We start from the raw sequence: 27,325 nt of genomic DNA on the forward strand, positions 1-27,325 counted from the left end.
ACTGTTAATCAGAGACTTTCCCGGCAGTACCTGAACTTTGATGACCTAGAGGTGTTTTGCTAGCTCCTTTGTGGTTAACTAAAACTTCTCTCTTTGCCAACCCAGAATGAGTCGTGCCATTCCTAAAACACCACCGCTGATGACTCAGATGTTTAACTTTACAGGACAACATGAAAGCAACACTATTCCAGTTAGCAGAGGTGAGGTGTTTGTCTCTTTTTGAAATTAGATTACAAAAACTAAATATGCTTCTTAGTTCCAGCTTGAATAGGATTGTATCCTAATGGTAACATGAGCGGAATGCCACTATGACTGCAGCTCCCTACATCACTCAATAAGTCTCTCATGGCAGTTGGATGACCTTCAAGAAAGGTTTGAGCAGAGGCACCATCTTCCAAAGAACATTGAGGGGGCCCAGCACAATGTCCTGACATTGCTCGACATCCTGATGTTGCTTCATGTTCAGCCTCAACAATTGGAGTGGGAGTGTGTGCCTATGGGCCTAGCATAGAGTTGTGGGGGCTGTATTGGGAGGTGGAAACAGGAGTGGGGATGGACAGAAACAGCTCCCATACCAGAAGCTCTGTTCACTCAAGCTGTCATCACCCAGTTTTCATTGACCACCCCCTTGCCAAACTGTAGCCTCACTTATCACATTCCTGAAAGGTCCCTTGAACTCCAGGAAAGGCTGCTTGCAGGGCACAGGTACTACAATGAGGAGAGGGGAGAGAAATCCATGTTGGATATGGAGTCTTCTAGTCTTCTGAAGAGTACATTATATTTTTCACAAACCTGGTGACTTTTGAATGATTGTGGTCACATGTAGTTGTTCAAAATTATTCATAGAATCATAGAGTTAGAAGAGACCACAAGGGCCATCCAGTCCAACCCCCTGCCAAGCAGGAACACCATCAAAGCATTCTTGCTTAAAGACCTCCAAAGAAGGAGATTCCACCACACTCCTTGCTGGCAAATTCCACTGCCAAACAGCTCTTACTGCCAGGAAGTTCTTCCTAATGTTTAGGTGGAATCTTCTTTCTTGTAGTTTGAATCCGTTGCTCCGTGTCCGCTTCTCTGGAGCAGCAGAAAACAACCTTTCTCCCTCCTCTATATGACATCCTTTTATATATTTGAACATGGCTATCATATCACCCCTTAACCTTCTCTTCTCCAGGCTAAACATACCCAGCTCCCTAAGCCGTTCCTCATAAGGCATCATTTCCAGGCCTTTGACCATTTGGGTTGCCCTCCTCTGGACACGTTCTAGCTTGTCAGTATTCTTCTTGAACTGTGGTGCCCAGAACTGGACACAGTACTCCAGGTGAGGTCTGACCAGAGCAGAATACAGTGGTACTTTTCTCAAGGGATCTGAGATTTAGCAAGAGTGTGGCACAAGGCTGCAAAACTAACAGAAAGCACAGTGACCAGACGGGTATCTTCCATTAAAAGACAGATAATGTGGGGCCAACTATCTTTAACATGCAAGAAGTGAAGGGCTGGGAATGGACTGAATGAAATTATTTTTTGGGGGGGAGGGGCAGTGTATTTTTAAAGTGTTTCTGAATACACACAACACAGATTCAACTCAGGGGTAAAAAGGTTTGTTTCAGCTGCTTGGAAGCCCCCAATGAGTCTTTTATCACTAAGGAGGTAGAGTCCAAGGTGCCCACAGCATAAATGAAGGCTAGGGAAATACTTGACTTTTGAATAAGTTCAATTTGTGTGGAATGTGAAGAACTGAAGCAAGAACTAAGAAAAGGAAGAGATGGCATATTTCCTTCCCGGGGATACTTAGAACTTCTAATTACTTCAGAGGCTTTTAAACATTGAAGTGAAAAGGGTACTGTTCTGTGGTTAAGAGGCAGAAAGAGAGTGAGAACCCTTTCAAGGCCTTCTAGTAAATGGTGGTTGCCAGGACTGAAAAGGCTGGTATTTCTTGTTACCTCTAACTGCAGCAAAAGAACTTTCTGTGAAGCCCCACAATGGTTTGATCCTAGGGTTTTGCTGCGGTGCCAAGGTACGTAGTCTAGGCATAATAAATGCGAACAGAATGGAAAGTCCAAGTACTGGCGGTTTTACATGACAAGTACCCAGATTCTCTCGTTCAGCATATTCACACTGCTCAGCAAGCAGAACAGCTTTGGCAGAAAGAAAGCGGCAAGCATCGCTTAAGCTTTCCCTGGGAGAGCTTGTTTCCTTTGGCAAAAAGGATATTGGGGAAGAAAGGAGATGCACTGAAAGTGAATAGAGGTGATTTCGCACTATGCTTTTGCACGTTACTCCCGTGTCTTAAAACATTTGCATAAGAAGTGTTTAGTGTGATTTTTGCTTTCAAGTCTGGCCCATGTGTACTATGAATCATAGGATGGCTTGGCAGTACCCATGAGACTCTTTGTTTCTGCTCAAATGCATTCTTTAAAGAAGGCTAACATGGCTATATAGGATTCATTGTGTGGTCTGTGGCATGAAGAAAATATGGCCAGCATCCACTTTTTGGCTCCTGCAACTAAAAATACCCAGGCTGCCTTTATAACGAAGGGCTCATCCACACTTTCTCTTATCTCACTGCTTTCCCCAGGGGAAAACCACTCTTTAGCACTCAATCAGAGCAAACAGCAATTTGGGGTTTCTCCAAATTAATGTTTGCTTGAATTTAGCACCAAATAAAGGGTTTTATCTGGGAAAGGAGAGGGGCACCCTAAGTGAACCTGCAGCAGCTATCTGGACTTAAGAAATAATAACAACAGTGGCTGAGTTTTCAATCTGATGCCAAATATCTAGATCAGCATTTACTTGCAAATTTACTGGAATTGCTTACATAGCACAAGTTTTAGCAGAATCATTGATTCAGTGATCAAGTCCCCCTTTTAACTAAAGAATGTTCTTCTGAATGTTATATTTTACTTGCTGTTGCACCACACCGTAGTGTTATTGCATAAACAGTAATTTGTACGTTTGGTTAAGACTGCACCACATCATGGATTTTGTAGTCTTAAAGTCTGCACAAACAATTGTTCTTTTGCATGTGCCTTATTTGTTTACATGAATGAAACTACTTGGTTTGGTGCATCAAGGTAAAATGAAGATTTAATGAAAGCTAGTTTAAAGAAGCACTATTAGCTTTGACAATAAGAATTGTCATTTACATAAAGCATCTCTCCCAAATTACAGAATGCAATTAAAGACAAAGAGTGAAAGATGCCAGAAGGTGAAACTACTCTCTTCAATGAGGAGAGGTACATTTTTTTTTACTTAATGCATGATCTCAGAAGTGCAAAAAAGAACATTGCTATTTCTTTTATTACTTTCTGTGACATGCAAACAGTCCTATGCATTACTCTAGAGTGAAGTCTTTCAAAATATGAGATGGAGGCAGGTCACAATCTTGAAGTTTCTTACCAGAGATAAACAAGCACGTGAATTTTGTCCATAGCTGCCAAGTTTTCCCTTTTCTCGCGAGGAAGCCTATTCAGCATAAGGGAAAATCCCTTAAAAAAAGGGATAACTTGGCAGCTATGATTTTGTCCAACTGACCTGCCATCAAATCAAATCAATGGATGTGAGGGCGATCTGGCTACGACACCTGTCACCCCATTGATCGCCAGGGTTGATTCAAGCTGCCATATTTTGACTGAAGACATATGTTGGAACTACTTAAGACTATTATTACAGTAACTTTTAGATAATTTTTAAAATACTGAATTATTAGCAAAATTCAGTTTATTGTTCCCATTTCTGCCTGCTTGCCTATGTTTTAGCAACAAGGCAATACAGTAATGCTGCAATTTTCAGCTTTTAAACTTTTCAAATTCTAAGTATACTTAAAACTTCTGTAGGCTTGGATGGGACTTCCGATTCCTGTATGTTCCCTGCCTCCTTCAGAAAACATGTGGATCTGTGTCTACATGAACTTGTTGGCAGCTATGTGGGGAACAAAGAGGAGAGCTGGAAGCAGAGTAAATTAGAAGACAAAGGGAAACTCCAAAGGGGAACAACATGAAAAAGCCCTTCCCAGAACACAATGTTTTACAAACTGCCATTATTATTGTGAAATCAGTGCCAACATTTTTCTTCTGATTTGCCCCAGATATAATGTAGTTCTGCACACAAGAAGGACAGGAAGTCCTGATAGAATCCTAATAGAATCTCTTAAAACCTGTGCTCAAAAGCCATCAATCTACCAGACAAGACTGCCATCTATTATCAGCATGTGCCCATTCATGTCAGCAAAACTAAGGAGGCTCCCAGACTGTCACTAGTTTCAGGTGGGATTCAAACATGCTGGCAAATGCAAAATTGTAGTGGATTGGGAGATCTTCCCCAAAAGATCAGACTTTTTGTAATGAGGAAAGTGACAGGAAGAGGCACTATAAAGTGGGGGACAGCACTTGCTTTGACACAACGAACTCCAGCATTGAATCAGGATGAATGCTCAATAAGCAGGTCATCTGGGAGCACCCTGAATCTCATCAAGGAACGGGTACTGCATCTGTGGGCTATGAACAAGCCCAGGCCTCATCTCAAGTTCTTAGAAGATTTAGAACCAGCTGTCAGGTGGTGTGTAGGATAAGAGATCTAATCCAGATGGAACAATGCCAGATCTGGTCCTTTCCATAAACCTGTCTCAATAAAGACAGGTAACACTTGCCTCCAAGATTGGCTGGCATATGGCTTGGGAAGCACTGTCCATACCTCTTTGCCACTTTTTCCTACAGGCAAAGAGAGCACGTTGACAATTACAGACATGAAAAGGAATAGCCATTTTTAAACACAGAGTTACATTTTGCTGCAGCTTTGCGAATTTACACTATGCCATTTAATGGTACAGGGAGCTCTCAATACATAACTATCTAAGGATATCAGAATGCAGCTATCCTAACACTAATGTTCCGGTAATCAAGCTTTTGTTTGCTATGAAAGTGTAGCCAGATCAAGATCAGCACTTGTTTACTGCTGTTACAGGTTGCTAGCAATTTTAGATCAACTTTGCAGATTCAAATGACCGTCATGGTTTTAGTGAAGAGGGTACAATTATTAGATGAGGCCTAATTTTAAAATTTTACAACTAGTTTTTGCTCACCAGACCTTCGCTTTAAGTCAGTAATGGGGAATTTGTAGCCCTCCAGTAGTTTTTCAGAAGCTGAGCTGGAAAACTGAAAGTTATATAATTTAAGCAGGATTTCAGCTCATTTCTAAAAAATGGTTGAATGACGCAAATATGTACAGATTAATTGCTTTATTAACAACCTTGTTTCGTGCGCACATTTGGCTTCTGAACTTCAGAGTGCTTCAGACAGAATATAGTTCTGACATTACACGGGTCTCCCATTATTGCCACTGCTCTTATGTTCTCACAAAAATGGGATGCATCCAACAGAAATGATAAAAATGGAGAACCAATCTCAAGATGCTGAAGAGCACTGCACTGTTTATTAGTGTTTTATGTTCTCAAAAGGTTCCTGCCAGCACTTCCCCTTCTGTAGTGTAGAAACTGCAGATCCTCTTGGGCTTGGTTGGCTATAGGAGGAGGGGAAAACCTCAGATCAGGATTGGCATTGTCATTTCTCATCTTACTTTCCTCTGCAAGAAGACTGTCACTACCATCACATATTTGCTTACAGACATGGCCAAAGGAGGGGAATGCAGTGACTTTTGCTGTTGCATTTCAGCTGCTATGATCCTAAGCCTGGAGAGCAGGTGGCTGCCATATATTTGTGCTCATTCATGTCTCTTAAGCACAAAAAATGACCCTCCAGAATACAAGGGAAGTTAGGTATGGGAAGGGTTCTCTCTCAGACTCCACTGCAATGGCACACTGTTCCTTACGCAGCTGTATTGCACAGACGATGGGAGAAAGTACTCACAAAACAGTGCTGAATTCAAATCTTGAAGCAGAAGGGGTAGAGGAGCACCATGTGAACTGTGTTCCTCCCAGCCTGCCCCATAGTTGTTTGCTGGGTTGGAGGGTGTGTGATTTGCAATGGGTAGGAAGCTGTTTGGGGAAACTAAAGGAAGCACCATCTCTCATTGCTGGGGTGGGGAAGGATCTGTTCTCCTCTGCCTCATCAGGGACTTTGAAAGTGATGATCACACTGGCTGCTGCCCCTGTAATCCCCACTTTAAAAGGGTTTCTTACTCATTGCTGTGATGGAGAAGCCTGCCTTTCTTGGCCTGAGCAGGGAGACACTATGACAATGCATGTGCATGTGTGTGTGCGCGCACGTGCACTCAGACCACGGTGATGCCACCAGCTTGGGCCCTCCAATGGTCACACATTGCTTCATGTAGTCCTTGAGGGCAAAACGTTTGTCCACATCTGCTCTAGGAGAATATTTGGAAAAATTAATCATAGGATACTTGTGCTAACAAAATACGATTTTTAGCAAACTAAGATTATGGTCTCTCTCTCTCTCTATTCCCATCTGGTGCTGAGTACTGGAGCTATCATTTAGCACAGGGCTGGGGAACCTCAGGCTGGGAGCCTCAAGACTTTCTCCAGGCCACCCTTGGTCCTTCTCTAAAGCCGCTTCCTGGAAGAGGATGAGGGGCAAGTGATAGCAAGCTGGACAGCTGTAATTTTGGCCCACAAAAGAAAATGTGAGTAAAAAGCAGAAGCTGCTTACTTTTAATCGCCTTCTGTAGAGTCATCTCTTCAGCCTACCAGCTCACATTTCACAAGGTGATCATTCAGAGGGTCAAAGCTGAACACATATTGTAAATTCTTCAATGATTTTAGCTTGGTGTGGAAGTTTTATCAGATTCCCTGGTGGGAAAGTAACTGAGGAGTAATTAACCAACCATGTCAGTATTATGGTCCAAGCTGGATGAGATGCTGATCAGTGATCCAGCTGCCATGCATACACAAGTCCATTTAGAAAGCCACTTAGTACTATACAACTGGGATGGGAATGGTGAAGGAGGGGTGGTGGACTGAGTTCCCCATGCTCCCCAAACAGCTGCTTCTCCCATGCTCATAGCACTAGGACTCAGGTTAATCCAATGAAGCTGATGGCCACCAACTTGGATGGCTTTAAAAGACAAATTCATGGAGGAGAAGACTATCAATGGCTACTAACCATGATGGCTGTCTTGTTGGAATGCTGTTGTGCTCTGGTCCTCCTTTTGGGTTTCTCATAGGCATCTGGTTGGCCACTGTGAGAACAGGATGCTGGACTAGATGAGCTACTTGTTATGTTCCTATGACTGGTACAGCCATTGAATTTCTAACAAGGTTCTATGTATGCACACAGCTGGACTTGCTTACTAGAAACCAATCCAACCCCAACAGTACATTTTGATGTTCTATGAATGCTTGATATACAACATACAAATTTGTTAAGAAAGCTACTTGATATTTCTTTGGAAATACAAAAATACATTCATGAAACATGAATAGATACAGTAATATCATGCCATTTCAGAGGTTTTGAATGCTTGGTTTATTCCCTTTAGATACATTGCTTTGAAGACTCTAAAACCTTCCTAATGTAAAAGTGTTTTTCTGTCCAGACATTTTAGTGCAATTAATTTTTTTCTCATAACTTGTTGCATTTCTTCTGCTCCCAATCTAAAAGGTAAAAATTGCTTACATACTAAACCAAAGCAAGTCAGGGTTATACATATGGTATACTGTAGTTAAACATTAAATAATCCAGATAATAAAAGTTGTAAATCTGCTGTCTTTCTGTGGTGGAAATTTCTGCCAAGTATTGTCTGACAACTTCTGAATTTGTTCTTTTTTCACTGGAATGCCTGTCTTTGAAATTAGGAAAAGTAAGCCCTGCTGGTGCACCTATTAGTCTCAAAAAATAATTGGCATCATCTCCCAAAGTCTGAAATTTTCCAATGTAATCATAGTTGATAGCACAAGGGTAACAGAGTTGGCTGATCTGTTCCCAGTGAGTGTCCATACCTACAGGCCGATGGGAATCTAACAAATACTGGATGAACTCTTTAAACTTCACTCCTGAGCCCGTTGCCAATGCCACTCTATCTGCATTAAGTCTGTATTTCTTAATAATTGCCTTCCCAAATACAGGGTGGTAGTAGCTGTTTGGATGTTCAAACTTATCTCTGAATGCAGACACTAACCTTTCCATGGGATCCCTTACAAATATAACTTTGGTGTACGTCTTTAAACGCTTGTGTATCCCTTTTAGACTGTAGCTGTCCAGTTTCTTGAGATGCTTTCCATAGTGTGCAGCATCATGCGTAATGTTAGCAACAGAATCAGCAACGCCACTGAGTACCATCAAAACCCGCTTCCAGTTGGAACAACCTGCCTTAGGCACCTCACAATACAAGACTTTGTGCTTATCTTCCACATAGATTCTGGACACCATGCGCATAAGGTGAGTCCGGGGTCTGTTTTTGCCAATGTACCTTTTGCAGAAATCATAAAGGAAAGATCTTCGTTTCTCTTGCATCTCATCTGTGGTTTTCCAGTGATTGCTTTTGATTAAAGTTTTGTTTAAAGGGCGCACAACTGGTGGTAAATTCACTTGCCTGAACTGTTTAAGAAGTGATTTAATCTTCTGAGACTCTTCAGATAATCCAGTAGTCAAGGAGCCTGCCATCCCTAGAATAGGGTCAGCATCTCCCTGAGAAGGTCCAATCTCAATAAGAGCTTTACTTGGCTTGTCAAGCTTTTCACCAGTGACCCAGTTTTTTTGTTTTCTTTCAGGTTCCTCTGAAGAAGAGAATCTGAAGTTCTGAAGGGGAGAAAAAAGAAAGAAACCAGAGAACTCTTAGAATGTTCCTCTATTGGGGCCTGCTAAAAATGTTGCTGCATAGAGAGCTGCTTTCAGGATTCCAGCTGCCCCCATTCTGTTCTCTCTCCCCTCCAATTTTCCACTGCCCCACTGCCCTAACAGTTACCCAGCATGTTTTGGCAATTAAGCATGTTTTGGGGGACTCTCACTCCCTTAGGGTTTTTGTTTATTTAATAATAAAAAACCCCAAAACTACTGCAGCCCTTGATGTTTCCAGTATATGCTTGCACTTCCCTCTTGAGCATGGATGTTGTCTACTTTGGCCACATAAGCCAAACGAATAGCACTTGCTTGCTGAAACAGATCTTATCTGCATTGCACACCACCAGTCAACCTTCATTAACAAAGTAATGAAGTGATGGGGAATGAGTGAAATTTGCTGTAGGAAGGCACTCTGGAATCCTTGCAGATAAGGAAAATGGCTTCTCAGTATGTATATGTTTTATTGAACAAGTAGTTCTATGCTTTTTAAAGGGGGAAATGAATATTAAGAGACGAGACTTAAAATATTTTATCTTTTTACAGAGGCAGAGTAACAAGGAGTCCTCTCGTGCATGGTTCTCAGGGGTTTGCTGGATTTATTTATATATGAGCCGATTTATAGCCCACATCTTTCACAAATGCTTGCCCAAGGATTTGTGCAGTGCTATAATACTGGCCACATGACCTGGAAGCTGTACTCCGGCTCCCTCGGCCAATAATGCGAGATGAGTGTGCAACCCCAGAGTCGGTCACGACTGGACCTAATGGTCAGGGATGCCTTTACCCTTTATAATACAGGGACCCAGGTGGTGCTGTGGGTTAAACCACAGAGCCTAGAGCTTGCTGATCAGAAGGTTGGCGGTTCGAATCCCTGCGACGGGGTGAGCTCCCGTTGCTCGGTCCCAGCTCCTGCCAACCTAGCAGTTCGGAAGCACGTCAAAGTGCAAGTAGATAAATAGGGACCGCTGCAGTGGGAAGGTAAATGGCGTTTCCGTGTGCTGCTCTGGTTCACCAGAAGCGGCTTTGTCATGCTGGCCACATGACCTGGAAGCTGTACGCCGGCTCCCTCGGCCAATAATGTGAGATGAGCGGCGCAACCCCAGAGTCGGTCACGACTGGACCTAATGGTCAGGGATCCCTTTACCCTTTATAATACAGGTTCTGTGGGGCTTCTGCTTTATCTTGCACTGGAGGACCCATATCTTTGGATTCAGCTTAACTTTTCTGATTATAAAAAGATCTAGGATGTGGTATAAACCATCTTTCCATGACTAGAAGACACCTTTGGAATCTTCCAACTGATTTTACTGGTGGTTTTATTTGTTTTATGTTGTGCTGCAATTTAGTGGCTTTATATGGCGAACTGCCTACAGGGCTTAGCATTGGTGAGGTGAAAGCTGAATAAACAAACAGACAAACGAACTGATTGAAATTGACTAGTGACCAGGAATCTATTTATAACTGTACTTTTCTGAATGTTGTGAAGATTGAATCCCAGGAATCCCTAAATGATACAAATGAATTTCTGCAGCTGAGGATATACTTTATACAGGAAATATGCAAATGCAGGTAATAACACTGATATCACAAACATCTATAGACCTGAAATTTATCCTCAGTGTATTATGAGTGGAAAACCTTTGAACGATTTCAACAAGAGGGAATGAGATATAAAAAGCCAGGTGATGGCTATTATCCAAGAACTGATTTAAATAAACAAGTCAGCTGGGACCCCTGACCAAAGCTCAAAGTTATCCCTAAGGACATTGCGGAGAGGTAACAGAAAGTGACCAGAGGACTTCTAGTGCAGCTACCTGAGAAAGAGAGTACGCACTTGCAGCAGGAGATGCTGAACCACTATGACAGGAGTGACTTTTGTTGTTGTTGTTTTGTTTGCTAGAGCAGCTAAGCTTCTCAAAAGTGCCTCAGGTAGCTCTCCCCAGGTTCACCTGGCACACACACAGCAGGAGTGCCGTGGAACTGCTCCCTGCTCAGCTCTGGGAGAGAAATTGTCAGTCAGGAAGAAGGCAGCACTAATCAGATGTGGGGTGGAACGAGAGACAAAAAATAAGAGGAAATGGATATTGCAAGCTGAGGGTTACATTATGTAAAGCACCATTTTTGCTATTTTGTTTCATGGCCCCCATACTTAATCTTTCTGTAGTTCCAAAGTCATTAACAATGGTACCAAGTAGTGACTAGTGGCTGATGATTGTCAGGTACTGAGTAAGTGAGTGCAGAGTGAGGGAAGGACAACCCGTGTCAGTCTGTGAGCCATTGGTTGCTGGTCCATGGTGACTCCACCATGGGATGCTTCAGGGACCAAATAGGGTACCAGTATCTGGTACACTGGTGGGAGTGGAGAATGCTGATCCACCATATCAGATAGCATGAGAAGCACTGAATATTTTGATGCAAGTAGCATGAATAGGCCCTGTATTATCCTGCTTTTTGTTGAAATTGCAATTGTATACTGGCTTGTCAATAAATTAATCATCACTATAGTCTCTCTTCCTTTTGTGAACCTGTGTGGTATTCTTTGGCGATCACTCGTAGCTGAGTAAGATTGTCTTCCATAAACACGGTTTAAACAATGAGTCTGTAAGTGACTGTGGAGGCCAATCCTGGATCCACACGTCCTTCCACAGTGGGGACATTGGTTTCTGGGTGGGAGTTGATCACGGTGTGGATTTGCCAAGCGTGCCTTCCTCTTAGCACATTTCTCCCTTGCATCCTGAGTTTGAGTGGTTACAGGGTCAGACTATGACTTGGGAGACCAGCGTTCAACTCCTCACTCAAAACGTTGGGCCTAACCTACCTTGCAGGGTTGTTATGATTAAAAGAGATGGAGGGAAACCTTGAGCTCCTTGGAGAAAATAGTGGGATATAAACACATTTAAATAAACAGATAGATAAAATAGGTTTATGTTAAACATAATGGGTGGAATTCAATGTTGCACTAATTTGATCATTCTCTCAGTGTTTCCAAATGCCATAAAGAATGTTCTCCACACACAGAAAAACACCTGGGCTGTTTTGGGAGTTCCCCTGACCCCCGAGAGCCAATTTGGTGGGAGGGCATAGGGGAAGAGGGGAAAGAAGTCCCATTGCACTAGCAGGATTTGTTGTTCTGGCTCCTGCTAGTGCATCTGCTCAGCTGAATCTGGCCCACGACTGTTGCAATTAGTGAATGATGAAAACAACTAACGTTTGAACAGAGGCAGCCTCCATAAGTGCTTTGTTTTATTGCCTCTATTTAGGAAAAGGAGCAAAGAAAAAAATGTAAAGCGCAAAGAGCAGCTGGCCACCTACTCAAATGGATGCAAGTTAGATATCTTGGAACTTAGTTTTCATGTTTTCTGTATAAATTAAAAACCTTGGAAGTGGTGATTTTGTGTCTCCCTGTATTAACTAATCAGCTTTCATTGCTCCTAAGCAAGAGTCCCACTTTCACCTTCCGAGCATTCCCTGCAGTGCATCAGATGTGACATTCCAGGAAGCAGAGTGCATTCCCTGCAGTGCATCAGATGTGACATTCCAGGAAGCAGAGTGTCTAAGTGCATTTCTGCTCGCATTCCCTGTACTGCCGAGGAGCTCGGAAAGGTCACTTTACCCTCACAGCAATCTTGTGGAGGTGGGCAGGGCTCGTGAGACACATAGAGGGGCCACGACTGATGCCATCACTGAATGCTCCTGGTGCACCCATGCAACACTGGTTCACTGTGCATTATGTTACTCATGTTATGGCCACATGGAGCAGCTCTCTACCGAGGTAGTTTCATGTACTTTCTACATGAAATGTGTGACCTCAGTGAACTCATAAACCAGGTGACCTTTGAAGGATGGTCTTCCCCATTCCATAAGGAATCACAGTGGCCCTTAAATGTCTCAATAATAGTTAGCCTTGGGGTTGTGTCTAAGAATACCCAGGATTTCCTTGTCCAATGCAAGTGAGACAAGGGTCTCAGTTGCCTTGATAAATCAACCACTATGGTGCCCTCCAGATGTTCCTAGACTACAACTCCCATCATCCTTGACCATTGGCCAGATTGTCTGGGGTTGATGGAAGTTGTATTCAAACAACATTTGGAAGGCACAAGTTGGCTAACTCAGCCGTGATACAGTAACTTCTGCATCCTGACTGCATAACCCAAGCAAGCCAGAACAGTTCGGAAAAACAGGAATTTCCATTAGGGAAGATATTTAAAAAGGCTATTTAAGTTGCAATGATGTTTCAAATCTCTTAAATTTAGCAGTGTGGTTGCTTAAAATGTAAAAAATATACAAAACATGAAATAAAATATATTCTGTCTAGTCCAGGAAAGGCAACCAGAAAGAGAAAAATGGGAGCAAGCTTTACTATGTTTTAAATTTTATTCTCCATTCTCCTGTTTTTGTATTTGTGTTATGCTGTGTGAAATCAGATAAGATGAAAGTTGGCATTAAAATGTTTTAAGTAAATAAACCTGGGAATGCAGCAGGCAGTGCCCACTTATAGATAACAAAGGGTTAAAAACTACAGAAAGAAGCCACAACAAGAGGATGAAATGGGGTCAGTGGCACAGAGGGAAAGGTTTAACCCAGGCATCCCCAAACTTCAGCCCTCCAGATGTTTTGGACTACAATTCCCATCTTCCCCGACCACTGGTCCTGTTAGCTAGGGATCATGGGAGTTGTAGGCCAAAACATCTGGAGGGCCGCAGTTTGGGGATGCCTGGTTTAACCCTTGCCCCATGAGTAATTTCCCTGATTCTCAGGTTCCGGTTTCCGCCTGCAGGAATGGCGGACCTGTTTTCCATCCCTCTGACCTTCGTAAGGAATTTGGCGGTTGCTAGGGGAGTAAATGGCAACCCCCTACCCTCTCCGGGGGTTACGGAGAGGGGCCGCTGGCCCGCGATGCCCCCAGACCCACTCCGACTGTTTATGGAGTGGGGGGAGCTTGGGCTGAAGCACTTACGAGGGGCAGGACTCCCGGACGCTAATCTGCATGGCGGGGATTTCCATGATTAAAGAAGATAATTAGGCTTAAATCTATGGACATACTTCAGAAGGAGGGGCAGAAGCGCTGTTTACTGCCGAGAAATCTATGCTGCTGAGGGTGAGGAGTTAAAGGCTGTATTTCATCTGGAAGAAGGATTGATGGGGACAGAGCGATAAGGGAAGCGAGTCTTTCTTTTTTATTTTTTTTTATATGAGTTACTTCGTACCTTCCCAGACGTGATGTCCTGGCTTGTTTGGAGTGAAAGAGAAGCAAAAGACTGTGTGAGTTGAACTTTATAAACTGTTGTTATTGAGTATATTTTTTGAAGATGAGGAGTTGCTGATGAGAAAAGCCCCCCTCTAGTTGGATGGGAGGAGTGCCTGGACGCGTTCGGAGGATTTATGACGCACTTTGAATTGGAGCAGCGACCTGAAGCTAAGTTCAGCTATAGGGCAAGGAGATCCATTAATTTACCAAGAGTCTATGCATGGTGTGAGGTCTGGTTCTTCTGCCTGGAAAAGCTGTAAATTTTATAAAGATCGTTAATCTATGAGAGAAAACAAAAGTGATTTGAGTTTTTTTTAAGATGGCGCTGCTTCGTGTTGAGAGTCGACGCAATAGGGACGCTCCAGACCAAGAAGATTTATGGGGAGGCTCGACTGATTAACTCACACAGGAGAAAGAACATTTGTGAAACTTTGTTTGACATTTATCTCAGCAGCTGGGAAATAATCAGTTGAAAGAGGAAAACATCTATGTGACTGTAAGGGAAAGATCTGGATTATTATGAACTCGGAGAGACGATTTGAACTTTAGAAAAAAGACGGCAGTGGACGGTTGCGAGGAATCCCCAATTTCTTGAAGCATGGGAACCCAAAAAAAATTTCTAGATGATTTGGCATAACATTCGGTTTGATTGATATATATGTGTATAATTTGAAATAATGAATGTGATATAATTGGTTTTAATTGGAAAATTAATAAAAATATATTTTTTTAAAAAAAAAGTAATTTCCCTGATTCTCATCTCTCAAAACAATAACAGCTGTTAGTCCCATTAGTCCCATAGAGTGGGCTGTGGTGGGAGCTAGACTATCTTAAGTGGGTTGGGAGTGGTGAGAGAAAGTATCAAGACATAATTCCTTGGCTAAGTCAAAGCATACCACTTTCTTTTAGCTTCTGATTTGTTCATACAACTGTATAAAATCACATGTATTAATGAAATGAGACAGTTTGTATAATCTGGTTCAACAAACTGATTTGTGTAGGCAGTAACTTGGATAAATGGAATTAATCTCCAATTTTGTTTGCCAATTCTTGTTAAACTGCTAATTAATTTCCCCCTTGTCTTCCTCTTACAGTCAAAATATTATGTATTTTTTCTTAATAAGCTGAACTTCATGATGGCTGAGGAATTCTGAATCTTTGCCAGCCTAGTAGCATCTCCACATTAGGGCTACACTCTATGATCCTCTTATTAACTGCTGGTAAATATTTATATGCATGCAGCTTTTGGGTCTAATCCAGATAAAGTTAGTTGTGCTTAAGTTTTATTCAAATAAAGGAGATGAATTACTTGCAACTAAATTAAGCTCCAATTAGATCTTCAGCCAAACCAACTTACTCTGGATAGGAACAACTGTGCTCTGTTAGATAATTTCAAGCCAGCTGCAGAGAAAAGTGAAAAACCAACCCAACCCACTGGCTTCAGCAAGAGTTTTATTCTATGTCAATACATAATTCTTTTTGTCTGTATTCAGACATGGAAATGGATTAAGTTGAATTTTGAAATAATAATAAAACAACAAAAGATTAAATTATTTTGAAAATACCTAATCAATTTGTTTACCATATGTTTTCAACTGGAACTGTTGTGCTCCTTTTATTAAATGTTAAAAGAACTGTTTTAATCTATACAAAAAGCCTGTTTTTAATGAATCTTCTCATTACACACAATGTCTGTCTCCACCTCTATTTTGCAGTTTCTACATTTTCAATTCCTTCTTGTCCATTCATTGAATTAGACATAATTACTTCTAAACAGTTTATTTTTATCCAGATTGTTATGTTTCAATCCTGCTTTTAAGAGGGGGCTGTTTCATATGACTATTTGTTCATAGGGAGTAAGGTAAAGGTAAAGTTAAGGGACCCCTGGACAGTTACCTTGCAGCCACAGCGGTACCTACGGTATTTATCTACTTCTGCTGGTGTGCTTTTGAACTGCTAGGTTGGCAGATACTGGGACAGAGCAGGTTATGCGGGTGACACTGTGGTCTAGACCACTGAGCCTCTTGGGCTTGCCGATTGGAAGGTTGGCAGTTTGAATCCATGCAATAGGGTGAACTCCCGTTGCTCTGTCTCAGCTTCTGCCAACCTAGCAGTTCGAAAGCATACCAGTGCAAGTAGATAAATAGGTACCGCTGCAGTAGGAAGGTAAATGGCATTTCCATGCACTCTGGCACTTGTCACAGTGTTCCGTTGCACCAGAAGCAGTTTAATCATCCTGGCCACATGACCCAGAAAGCTGTCTGTGGACAAACACCAGCTCCGTCAGCCTGAGAAGTGAGATGAGCGCCACACCCCTTTGACTGAACTTAACCATCCAGACATTTACCTTTTACCATAGGGAGTGTAGTGTGGCAAAAGCAACAAACATCTGCCTATAACTTATTGAATGGGTTTTAACCTATCTAATGCAAAATATCTAATACAAAGTACTGTATGTATATCTCATGAACTATGCAGTGAAAAGATTTGTATACATTTTTAAAATACCTGATTAATTGAGTGCTGCTGTATTTTTTCTTCAGACACTGAAAGAGAAAATTAAAAATCAGTAAGTACATAGTAGTAAATTACAATGAAATGATCATGTACATAACAAAACTAAGTCAAGGGGGGGAAAAGGCATGAAACAAAGTGCCGAAGTATACAGAAATATCCAAACTAGTTACCTTTTAAATCAGTATTTTACAATATTTTAGGAATGTTCACACATTAGGGAAAGCATATTGGCCTAGTTTGTGTGCAATATTAAAACATGGTTTAAATAAACCTTAGTTAACAAACCATGGTGTAGTGTTACATGCAAACCCAGCCCAGCACCTTAACAATGGTTTATTAACTGTGTTCTGTTACGACACTATGAAGCAACACTAGTAGTAGCACACTGGTGACACTGTGAAGCAACACAAGGAGTAGCACTGTGGCTGACCACTTCTTGTCAGATCTTTAAAAACTCTTGCCTGGGAATTAAATTATATTTCCTTAATAAATCCAAAAGGACAAGGGGTTGAGCAGAAATGTACTCAATGACTGCCAACAGCATGGTACTTAACATTTTATAACATAAGGAGTTTTCACACACCGGTCACTGCATGCCATATATAGTTACATCTTAATAGTTTCATTCCCCTTCAGAAGAGGATGCTCCAAATACAAGAGAATTTTGCTTCTGCCTTTTGAAGACAGCAGGCATTAAACACAGGCTTCTTGGGCAGTTACCGCAGGCCATGCAAGCTCCAGGATGGATTCCTAGAACATTTCCTAAGCCAGAATACTGAGGAGCTGATGTACTAGAGGCTTGCCTAGGAAAGTTTTATTAGTGGATTCTATTACAACACAGCTTAATCTAGGGCTGCAATCCATGAAAACTACTACATATGGAAAAAATACTACAGAAAGAGATGGAGCTTGCACATGCAAAAGTGAACAGGGACTGCATACATAATATGCAATACTCATTCTACAACAGAAAACGCCAGCACTTCAGCTGAGGCAGGTAAGGTGGAAAAGTGGTTTGACGGACACAGGCATCTTCCGTGTTTCCCCTTTTTTAAGACACCGTCTTATAACTTTTTTTCCTCAAAAAAAACACACGGTGTCTTATTTTCAGGGGATGTCTTATTGTTATTATGTTTTTATGGTATCTGTGGTTCCGGGCGGTGGGGCGGCAGGCCTCCTCGGCCGGGCCATGAAGACAGGCCACCCGCGCGCCTTCCGAGCTTGGCCAGCCGAGCTTGGCGAGGTGGAAGGCCTCCGGGGAATGTGGGGCCCGGGCAAGGCGGCACTGAGAGCCCCCACGGCCGCACAGCCATCGCCCTCGTTGCAGCGTCCCTTTCAAGCCTCTCGCTCAAGCTTGGAAGGAGCCGCGCACCCACGGCTCATGCAGCAAGGGCCCTCCCGACTCCTTCCCAGGCGCCCCTTTCCCCTCTTCCTTGCCGGTTCTGGGCAGCAGGTGGCAGGCAGGAAGAGGCCAGGTCGCTGGCTCGGCGCTCTGCCTGATCGGCGCTGTGGAGCGCTCCGAGGGATCGGCGCTGTGGAGCGCTCCAAGCGATCGGCGTTGCGGAGCGATTGGCGCTGTGGAGCGCTCCGCTCTGCCGCCGCCGGTTCTGGGCACCGGGGCGGCAGGCCTCCTCGCCGGGCGCTCTGGCGGCGCAGAAGGGGCCAGCAGCGCTCCCGCCGTGTGTTGCCCCGGTGGTGCGGAAGGGCCTGCAGGCCTCCCCTCACCACTCTTCCTTGGGCCAGGCAGCCCACGACACTCCGGCGTCGCGGAAGGGGCCAGCAGCGCTCCCGCCGCCACCCGTCACTCCAGCGGTGCGGAAGCGCCCGCGGGCCTCCCGCCGCCGCTCAGCCTTGGGCCTTGGGCCATGCAGCCCCCAGGGGTTGCTACGACCACATAACACCCAGCAGCAGCAGCAGCAACAGCAGCGGGAGGACAAGGACGGCGCTGCTGCTGGGTCCCGCTACCTCGAGGCGAGCGGCGCTGCTGCACGGAGGTATGGCTTATTTTCAGGGGGTGTTTAATATTGCACAAATGCTTTAAAAGCCTGCTATGGCTTACTTTCTGACTACGTATTAAAAAGGGGGAAACACGGTTGTTTTCTTATTAGAAGTGACTTGGGAAAGCAAGCAGGGCCATTTAGAAGAGTGAAGTGCAGGCTGCAATCCTCTTTCCCCCTCCCTACTTATGCAGCTTAAAAGAATATGTTGAAAATAAAGGCAACAAAGGTGGTTGTTGTGTTTTTTTTTAACTTTTCATGGGCACTAGGTTACCAAAAGGCTTTCACCTTGTTTGTGGGAATTTCAGTTGAACTCCATCAATCATGGTTTTCTGGGCCAAGGATATGTGGATGGCACTCCTTTTACAGCTTGTCAGTGTCACAATTTGTGTAGCCAGAGGGATTGCTGTGGAGCCACATTAGGCAAACTATCAAACTGGCAAGTTTAAAGGCATTGACAAATGCACTTGCTTTTGTTCTTCTTCAAACACAGAAGGTTGAAGGTTTGTTTTCATGTTTACAAAATTACAATTTTTTCCCCTGCAGGACAACAAATGGATCAAACCTCTTCTTTTTTTAAAGTAATCTTTCTCACCTGATTCACAGGTGCTGATCTTTCTACAGGGCAGAACATCCAGTAATACCTTCATGGTTACTTTTGTTATTGAGCTTATTCAATCCAAATAAACTGGTGATCTTTAAAATTGATTGGCTGGATTTAAAAGGTGGCAGATCTAAATTAAATGACCAAATGAGATAAGGCACACATTAACTAGGTACAGTATGTGAAATATACATATCTTCCTAAGAGATTTCCTTAATCTAAAAGGATATATTATTATCACCTCTATCCAGTAATGTATGCATGCCATAAGCTTCCCTGCAAACAAGAGATGGCTTATTCATTTTGGTGGTGATCTGTGTGTGTACTCCTTTTTGCACATAGACCAACTGATAAGCACATGCACTTTATATGCAGATTTGAGCAAATCCCAAAATCTCCATGCTCAAGTTCTGCATGTGTTACCAGGTGTTCCAGATGTCTTCCAGTTGAATAGAAGAAGAATTTTGCATCAGTCTTGCAAATCAAGAAATTGCCTTTTGACTCAGCTAGTACCATAGCTCAGTGGCAGAGCACTTGTCAGAAGGTCTCAAATTCAATTTCTGGGAATCGCCTCTGCTTGAGAACCTGGGAGAGCCATTGCCGGTCAGGTAGATGGCATTGGGCTGGATAGATTAATAGCATGATTCAATAAACCAAGGATAGGGAACCTGTGGCTAACTAGATGTTCCTAGACTCCAATTCCCATCAGACCCAACCAGCATGGCCAAAGGTCAGGGGTGATGGAAACTATAGACCATGAACATCTGGAGGGCCAAAGGCTCCCTATTTCTGCAACAAAGCAACATAATATGGTTATTTCTTGAAATATGTGAGTTTCTTCTGAGAGCTGCTGGTGGTGAAAAATGTCAGACTGAAACTGGGTATATCCAGGCTAATTTCTCCACTCAGCCCTAGGTGACAATGAGCCAGGGACTATATTTCAACCTGTTCTACCTCACAGAGTTGTTGTAAAAGAGGGTCATACATTCTGTCTCAAGCTCCTTGGATGAAAGACAGGATGATAAAGAATAAAGAATAATAAAGAGTGGCTGGGGGAAACCCAGCCAGATGGGCAGGTTATAAATAATAATAATAATTACATACACCATTCCGGAGGTCTGTTCATAACAGGAAACTTCTCGTAACATGAGGCACACTTTCCCTAATGGCGCCTCCCGCTGCTGTGCGCCGCCGGAGCGTGACTTCTGCTCGCATCCTGGGGCAAAGGTCGCAACAAGGGGCATCTACTTCCGGGTTAGTGGAGCGCGTAACCCGCAGCATTTGTAAGGGGACGGTACGTAACACGAGGTACCACTGTACTGTAAAAGTATGAGGAAGGGTTTTTTGTTTTTTTAAAAAAAGTTTTTAAAGAGTTGCCTCTTTGTGCAAGCTGTGTCTCCTCTTCCCTGAAAAAATATATGGTTACATCTAATTTATAGTGTGCCTCTCACATACACTTCCTATTGTCAGCTATGGAAGATAAATTAAGGTTACCAGACGTCCCCATTTCCCAGGGACAGTCCCCGGATTTACAAATCAGTCCCCTGACAAAATCCATCTAGGAAGCTGAAAAGTGTCCCCGGATTCATTGAAAAAAATCTGGTAAACTTAAGATAAATATCTGCAAGTGTAGGCAATTCTGTGGGTGATAACAAGGAAACCCAAATGGACTCAATTATTGGTTTATGACCAATGGTGTCCTGAATTTCAGAGTGCTTGGAATTTGGATTCTAGGTCTCTACATTACTCTATTCCAAGTAAGGCATATGTGAACACAGTCCTAGTATTTTCTTACTTTAAAAGGTAGGTTTTAAAGAAAAATCTTGTCTAATGATCTCTTAAAGTAACTATCTTCCTAAAAAGAAAAAAGAGAGAGAGAAAAGGATCAAGATTACTTATTGCTTTAGGCTATGGCAGAGGATTGTCTCTTTATGGTAATTACTTCCTGCATAATGGTGTACTATTTTGTTTTGTAGATACAAGTGTTACTTTTTTGCTTCAAGAAGGAAAATTAAACATTATTTAGGCAGTCTTTCAGTAGGCACTGCTGTGTTCATTGAGAACATCATTGTGACAATTGAAATCACATCTTGAGGCTAATTTTTGTAACCAAATAAGGCTCTCTCTTTTTTGGTAATAAAAGATTAAGGAGTATGTGTTTTAAACATCCTTTAATGATGTACAAGATGCTTGGAAAGACCAATGTTTGCAATCTCTGGTTGGATCAACTCTATTTTGCTCAAAGGTTTGTGGACTTTGAATACTGATGCTTTCCTGCTTCCCAGTACATTTGTTTTTAGGCTATTTTTATTTCACTTTAAAGGAATTTTAATAACTTTGTGTTGACAGCATAGACAGCTGGGGCTGAGAATTAAAGAAAAACTCACTTGCTGACTGAGGAAGGAAGTGACATCAATGAGCTTCTAAAGACAGCCCAGAGGGGAAATTGAATTTTGTGCATGTGGCCTGCCGTTTCACTGTATTTACAGGAATGCCTACAAATGCAAATGGGATCATTTATGGTATCTATCTCAAACATACCAACAAATTGTAGAACTCTGGAAAGACTTCTCTGACAGTTTCATTGTGAAGGATTTGCAACAGGATCATTGGTCTAAGTCCTCATTACTAAGGGTAGTTTCCCCTAAGTATTTTGACTTGCACCATTATCTGAAACTATTATATTTTGGAAACTCAACCCGTTTGTACCAATGTTCTTTTCCACCACAGTGGCAACATACAAAGTTTCGTGGTGTTGCAATAGTATAGAAAAAAAATGATGCCAAATTCTTCACACACAATTTGCTGCCCTAGCATACAAGCCTTTGTGCATTTCTACACAATCAGGCAAACATTATCACATTTCTATTTATCCGCCTGCGTTACTACCCCTGCAAGCTCTAAGACAACAATCGCAGTTTATTATCATATCCCAACATTATCACTAGGGAGGCTAGTCCTGAATGTCTTACTTCCACATTTGCTACTTTGTAGCCATTAGTTCTAATACTGGTATAACAAGCACGCTCTTTAATCTGAATGGCTCATCTGCTGTTATTGTGTCTGTTGCATTTGCAACTGTGCTTTCACATTGTCTCTCAGGCACTTTTGCCTTCTCTAAATGTAGCAAACTTTAAAAATATAGACTTGTCAAATGAATCTTTTCTCCTTGCTATCGTTCTAGTTACTGCTCTTTGCACCTGCTCTGTTGTAGGCTGGACTTATATGGAAGGTTGGACCACAGAAATGTTTAATACCTCAACAATGTAAAATTGGAGAACTGCTTCTTTGCTTAAGGAGCATGCAAGCTAGTAGATTAAATACCCCCCCCCCCGAACCATTCCAATTTGACCAGATTTGAATATAGATACGTAAACAAAATTCAACAAAATATGGTAGAAGTATGCCTTATAGCTTCACCATATTTATTTTGTGCAAATTAAGCAACAGGGTATGATGAAAAGGTCCTGCCATGAATTAATTGCCTTTTTCTTAGTACTGTATTGCATAATCGTAGCAAGCTGTCATGGCGCCAACTCACCAGTTACCCTGGCAGCGTTAAACATAAAAAGGAACCCCAAGTTGAAACTGATTGAACCAAATGAAGGAAAGCTGGCCATTTCAGAGCATTTGAATTCTCACAGCATTCTACAGTCTTTCCCTGGCTAATTTTTGGTGATTACTTTTGATATGAAAACAGTTCTTTAATTGTCAGTCTCTAATAAGGATGCAGAGCTGTTCCTAGGAGGTTCAAAGGTCCCTGGGAACATAAACATTTGCAAAAGTTAATGCAGCCAAATATCTTGTGCTGACCCACGTGCACAAATTCAGCTTCTGCCTAATGAAGTCATTACCAACAATGCCAACCAAACAAAATGTTCTCCTCAATTTGACAAAGGGACTCTCATGTGAATAGAATTTGGGAGTACACATTCATTAAGCTTTTTGTGAATAAAAAGGGGAAAGTGAAATTAGACTTCAATTCTGAGCCAAAATTTGCCTTAGCTCCTTTTCTAAGCACAGCAGTACCGTATGTATAAGAGGTATACATACAAGAGGTACTGGTATGTACAAAGAGCTGGAATGGTGTAATGAGGAAGAGACTGAGCTATGAATCAGGAAGTCCCTAGTTTGAACTTTTGTCTCTGCCATGAACTCAATAGGAGACTTTAGACAAGCAACCACTTCTTAGCCTCAGTCTATGTTTGATGGTAGATAATAGCAGTGATTTACAGGGTTGTAAAGATTGCAACGAGAAAATCCATGTAAAATGTTTAAAGCACCACAGAAGTGTTAATGATTATTATTCATTATTATTGCCACTATGCTTAAACATTTCATTATTTTAAATATAGGATTTTACTTTGCATTGGAAAGCTGAAACAGTAACCGCAAGTGTTCAGAAATCACAAGAACACTATACCTAATTTCCTAAATAAGAACCATATGGCTGCACACTGAGCCTGATGGAATAATTTGATTGTTATCAGGAAGCAGCAGCTCATGGATTTGGTCATGTTTGCAACATGGAGGTTATGAATGTAGTTGTTCATTGCTTGCGAGAGGTAAACCCCTAGTTTTGCCATACCAATTCAGAAGAACTGAAATCAAGCTTTACACTAATTTAAAAACATTTACTTGCTCTTTAACAGGCTGTAGAATGAAGTGTCAGGCCAATTCTTCTTTCTCTTTTTAAATATTAAATTCTTTGTAAAAGTTCCTGTGATGGGTGTGTCATGAAAATGGGTGGAAGTCATGTTATTTTCCCCCTGTAGTGGAACATTTTCTTCTTCTCCTCCCCTGCACACCCCAAAAATTTGTTCTAGGGTTCCCCCAACCTCTGCAGCAGATTTGGCGACAGTGTGCTTGTGTGTGTGAGTGTGAGCTCCATTGTGCAAGTGGAAGTCATTAGTTGAATATTGCCCAATGGTTTCATGTTGCCACACCTGTTCACAGTAATTTTCTCCTGCTGCTTGGATGCCCCCCCCATTTTTAAACACAAAATAGCTCTACATAAATTCAATCAGGGACTATGTGGTGAACATGACCTCACAGTGCTTGGTAGCCAATCTAATTTGAATATGCAATGATGCCACTGAGAGTGAATGAAGTTCTCCCACTCCTCTCATTCTGAAGGGTGGGGCAACAGAAGTAAAAGCAAACCTGAAAGTTTGCTGCCACTGCAAATCAGATTGGTAGTCCCATCTTGTCTTCCTGTGCCTGTGGTTTCATTACCAACAGAACTCTAAGGCAGGGGTCAGCAACCTTTTTCAGCCGCGGGCTGGTCCACTGTCCCTCAGACCATGTGGGAGGCCGGACTATATATTGGGGGGGGGAATGAACGAATTCCTATGCCCCACAAATAACCCAGAGATGCATTTTAAATAAAAGGACACATTCTACACATGTAAAAACAATCTGATTCCCGGACCTTCCGTGGGCCGGACTGAGAAGGCGATTGGGCCGCATCTGGTCCCTGGGCCTTAGTTGCCTACCCCTGCTCTAAGGCAAGACTTTTGCCCCAGTCCAGCTTGTGTTGTACAGGCGCCTCTGCACCTACAAACCATTTACTTGCACTCAATTGTGTATAGGTACCAGGAAATAATTAAATAATTCAATTCAAACTTGGAAATGGCGGGAGAGAGCTGGAGAATCCTCGTGGCTCATGAGGAGACCCTTCCCAGACCTTGAAGAGGACATCAGTGAGGGCAGAGGAAGCCCTGAAGAGACCAGAGGCACAGTGGAGTTTTGTTTATGCTGCTCAGCCTTCCAGTTGTGGATATTTTTGGATACAGTTATTTTTTTGAATGGATTGAAGAGAGGGCATTTAAACACGGAGTCAAAGTGAAGCCTCACTGGAATGCTAATTCATTTCAAAATTAAAACCTGTCACGTTGCCAAGGTGGTTAAATGAGCAGCAGAATGGAAGAAAATCGCTCTGTCAGTTTACTAATGATGCTCAACTCTGGTTTATAGAAGCCTCCACAACAGCAGCATCCTGCTCCCATGTGAACCTGTCCAGTAGTAGGCAAGGTGCCTCTTACTTTCAGAGATGAGAGGGATGCTTCTAGGGAGAGGACTTTCTATCTGTGGAATGCCCTCCTCAGGGCTATTTATCATGCACCTACTTTCATTAGGTAAAGACTTTGCCCAGGTATTTAGTTGTGTGACGATCAATCTGATTTAGGCTTTTGCATTGTAATGTGGACCGTTTTATTTTAATCTGGCTTCTGCATTTGTCTTTGGTGCCTGGTGAACAATTTAGTCACAATAAGGAATATCAATAAAAATAACGAATATCCATAGAGTGAAAAACAAAAACAAAGGTCCAACTGAGTGGTAGATTTGGCTGCTCTGAAAGGTGTGATTCAACATAAATACTTTGTTTGTTCTATGTCCATGAAGAGAGAAAGTGAAATGTTACAAAAAAAGGGCTTGCTAAAACAGAATGTAAAATGCTTTCACCTCTATTGTTTTATTATTAGAGTAAAATAAAGCAGCATACTCCAAATTATCTTATTTGTAGTGAAGCATGGTGGTAGCCAGAAAGTGGAAAGAAACCAGGCTAGGCCATCACCTTTAAATTCATTCCTAATGCATGAATTTAAATTATAATTATACTGATGTCACACAAAAACCTTCAAGCAATCAGTTGCTGCAGGGAGTTCATTTTACCTACATTTTGCATAGTTAGATTATGACCTTTCAAGGCTTCTACTTAGATCCAGCTGCATTTATTGGAAATAATTTGTTAAAGGTCATTCATGGATGGGAATACTGGTTTTATATATGCAAAAGATCAAGTTGGTATCACTTTACACCCTAAAGTTCAAAAGGAATAAAGAGGAAGATCATTATCACATCAGATTTGTGTGTTGTTATTTTTAAAAAAGGGGGCGGAGAGTATTCTAAGGACACATTCATCTGCCCCAGCTGCAACAAAACATGTCTCTCCTATGTCGGGCACAGCAGGCACTGTAACTCTCCAATGGTTTAAACAAAAAAATAAAAAGAAATCCTTCCAGTAGCACCTTAGAGACCAACTAAGTTTGTCATAGGTATGAGCTTTTGTGTGCATGCACACTTCTTCAGATACCAATGAGCTCATACCTATGACAAACTTAGTTGGTCTCTAAGGTGCTACTGGAAGGATTTTTTTTTATTTTTTGTTTCGACTACGTCAGACCAACACGGCTACCTACCTGTAACTCTCCAATGGTTTGACATCACCCTAAAAGGCACACTCCTCCATTGTCGCCCAAGACAGATGGATGCCAAAACCAAAGCTACAAGAATGCAGCAGTGGTGGAGAACTTGGGGTCCTTCACATTGTCAGACTCTAATTCCCATCAGCCCTGGCAAGCATGGCCAACCATCAGGGCTGATGCCCAGTAACATCTGGGGGCAGGGGAACCACAGACACTTCAAGAGAATTGAAGGTTTTGGAGATGTTCAACTTTTTCTTCTCAGCTGTCAGTTAACATCCCACCCTTGCATTCTCAGGTCTCAACCAGCTACTACTCCCTTTGTGGCTACCATTTCACTTTCATTTGTTTTCCTACAGCTTTTCAATAAATGGAATTCTCTTCTGATTGAACTAGTCCAGTTCAGGTAAACATCTTCCCAGTAAACTGGTCCCCGAACTTTATATCTGGATTCAGCTGCTAAAGGTTAAGCTGAAGAGCATGCACTTTGTGCGTAGGAAGTCTCAGGTTCCATTCCTAGCATCATCATGAAAAGAGCAGCAAAGCAAGGAAAGATCTCTTTTTTATGCTTTGAAGACCCACCACTAATAATAATAAATAATAGCCAATGCCTAGTTCAATGAATACTTTGATTCACTATAAAGACTACTTTATATAAACACCTTTTGGTTAAGAATTTGCCTTCCTTGCTGATGGGGTCTAGGACCAGAGATATTACCACCAGTCTAAGCCAGAATCTGGGTTATCTGCAAATATTATCTAGGTTTTGGCCTGAACCCCCAGTATCCAAGCTTTTCCAGTTGGAAATAGCAATCTCCTTGAAAGAAGTGGGCAGAGGTAGGTTGTGATCTACTAGTAGATCGCTGCATGATTTGACATAGATTTGCAAGGACGTCTGACTCCCAACTGTTTAACAATGGCAGCAACAAAATGACGGCCTCCTGTCAAATTATGTTGCTGAAATGAAGACATTTTGGGGTAAGAAGGAATGATTTTTGTGC

General features: G+C 42.2%; 1 protein-coding gene across 2 annotated transcripts in view; it reads right to left on the bottom strand.

Moving 5' to 3' along the window:
- Positions 1-5,863: 5,863 nt before the first annotated feature.
- The window catches only part of CHST9 (carbohydrate sulfotransferase 9), an 89,396-nt gene continuing 67,934 nt past the window's right edge, over positions 5,864-27,325 (bottom strand). For both annotated transcript variants that reach the window (XM_035125060.3, XM_035125059.3), the window contains exons 3-4: positions 16,510-16,547; positions 5,864-8,711 (exon numbers count right to left, since the gene is read on the bottom strand). In XM_035125060.3, coding sequence (XP_034980951.3) covers positions 7,614-8,711; positions 16,510-16,547 — 1,136 coding nt within the window. In that variant the 3' untranslated portion in view covers positions 5,864-7,613. The remainder of the gene's footprint in view (positions 8,712-16,509; positions 16,548-27,325) is intronic.

Source organism: Zootoca vivipara, chromosome 8 (genome assembly GCF_965207765.1).
Source record: "Zootoca vivipara chromosome 8, rZooViv2.hap1.1, whole genome shotgun sequence".
Lineage (NCBI taxonomy): Eukaryota > Metazoa > Chordata > Lepidosauria > Squamata > Lacertidae > Zootoca > Zootoca vivipara.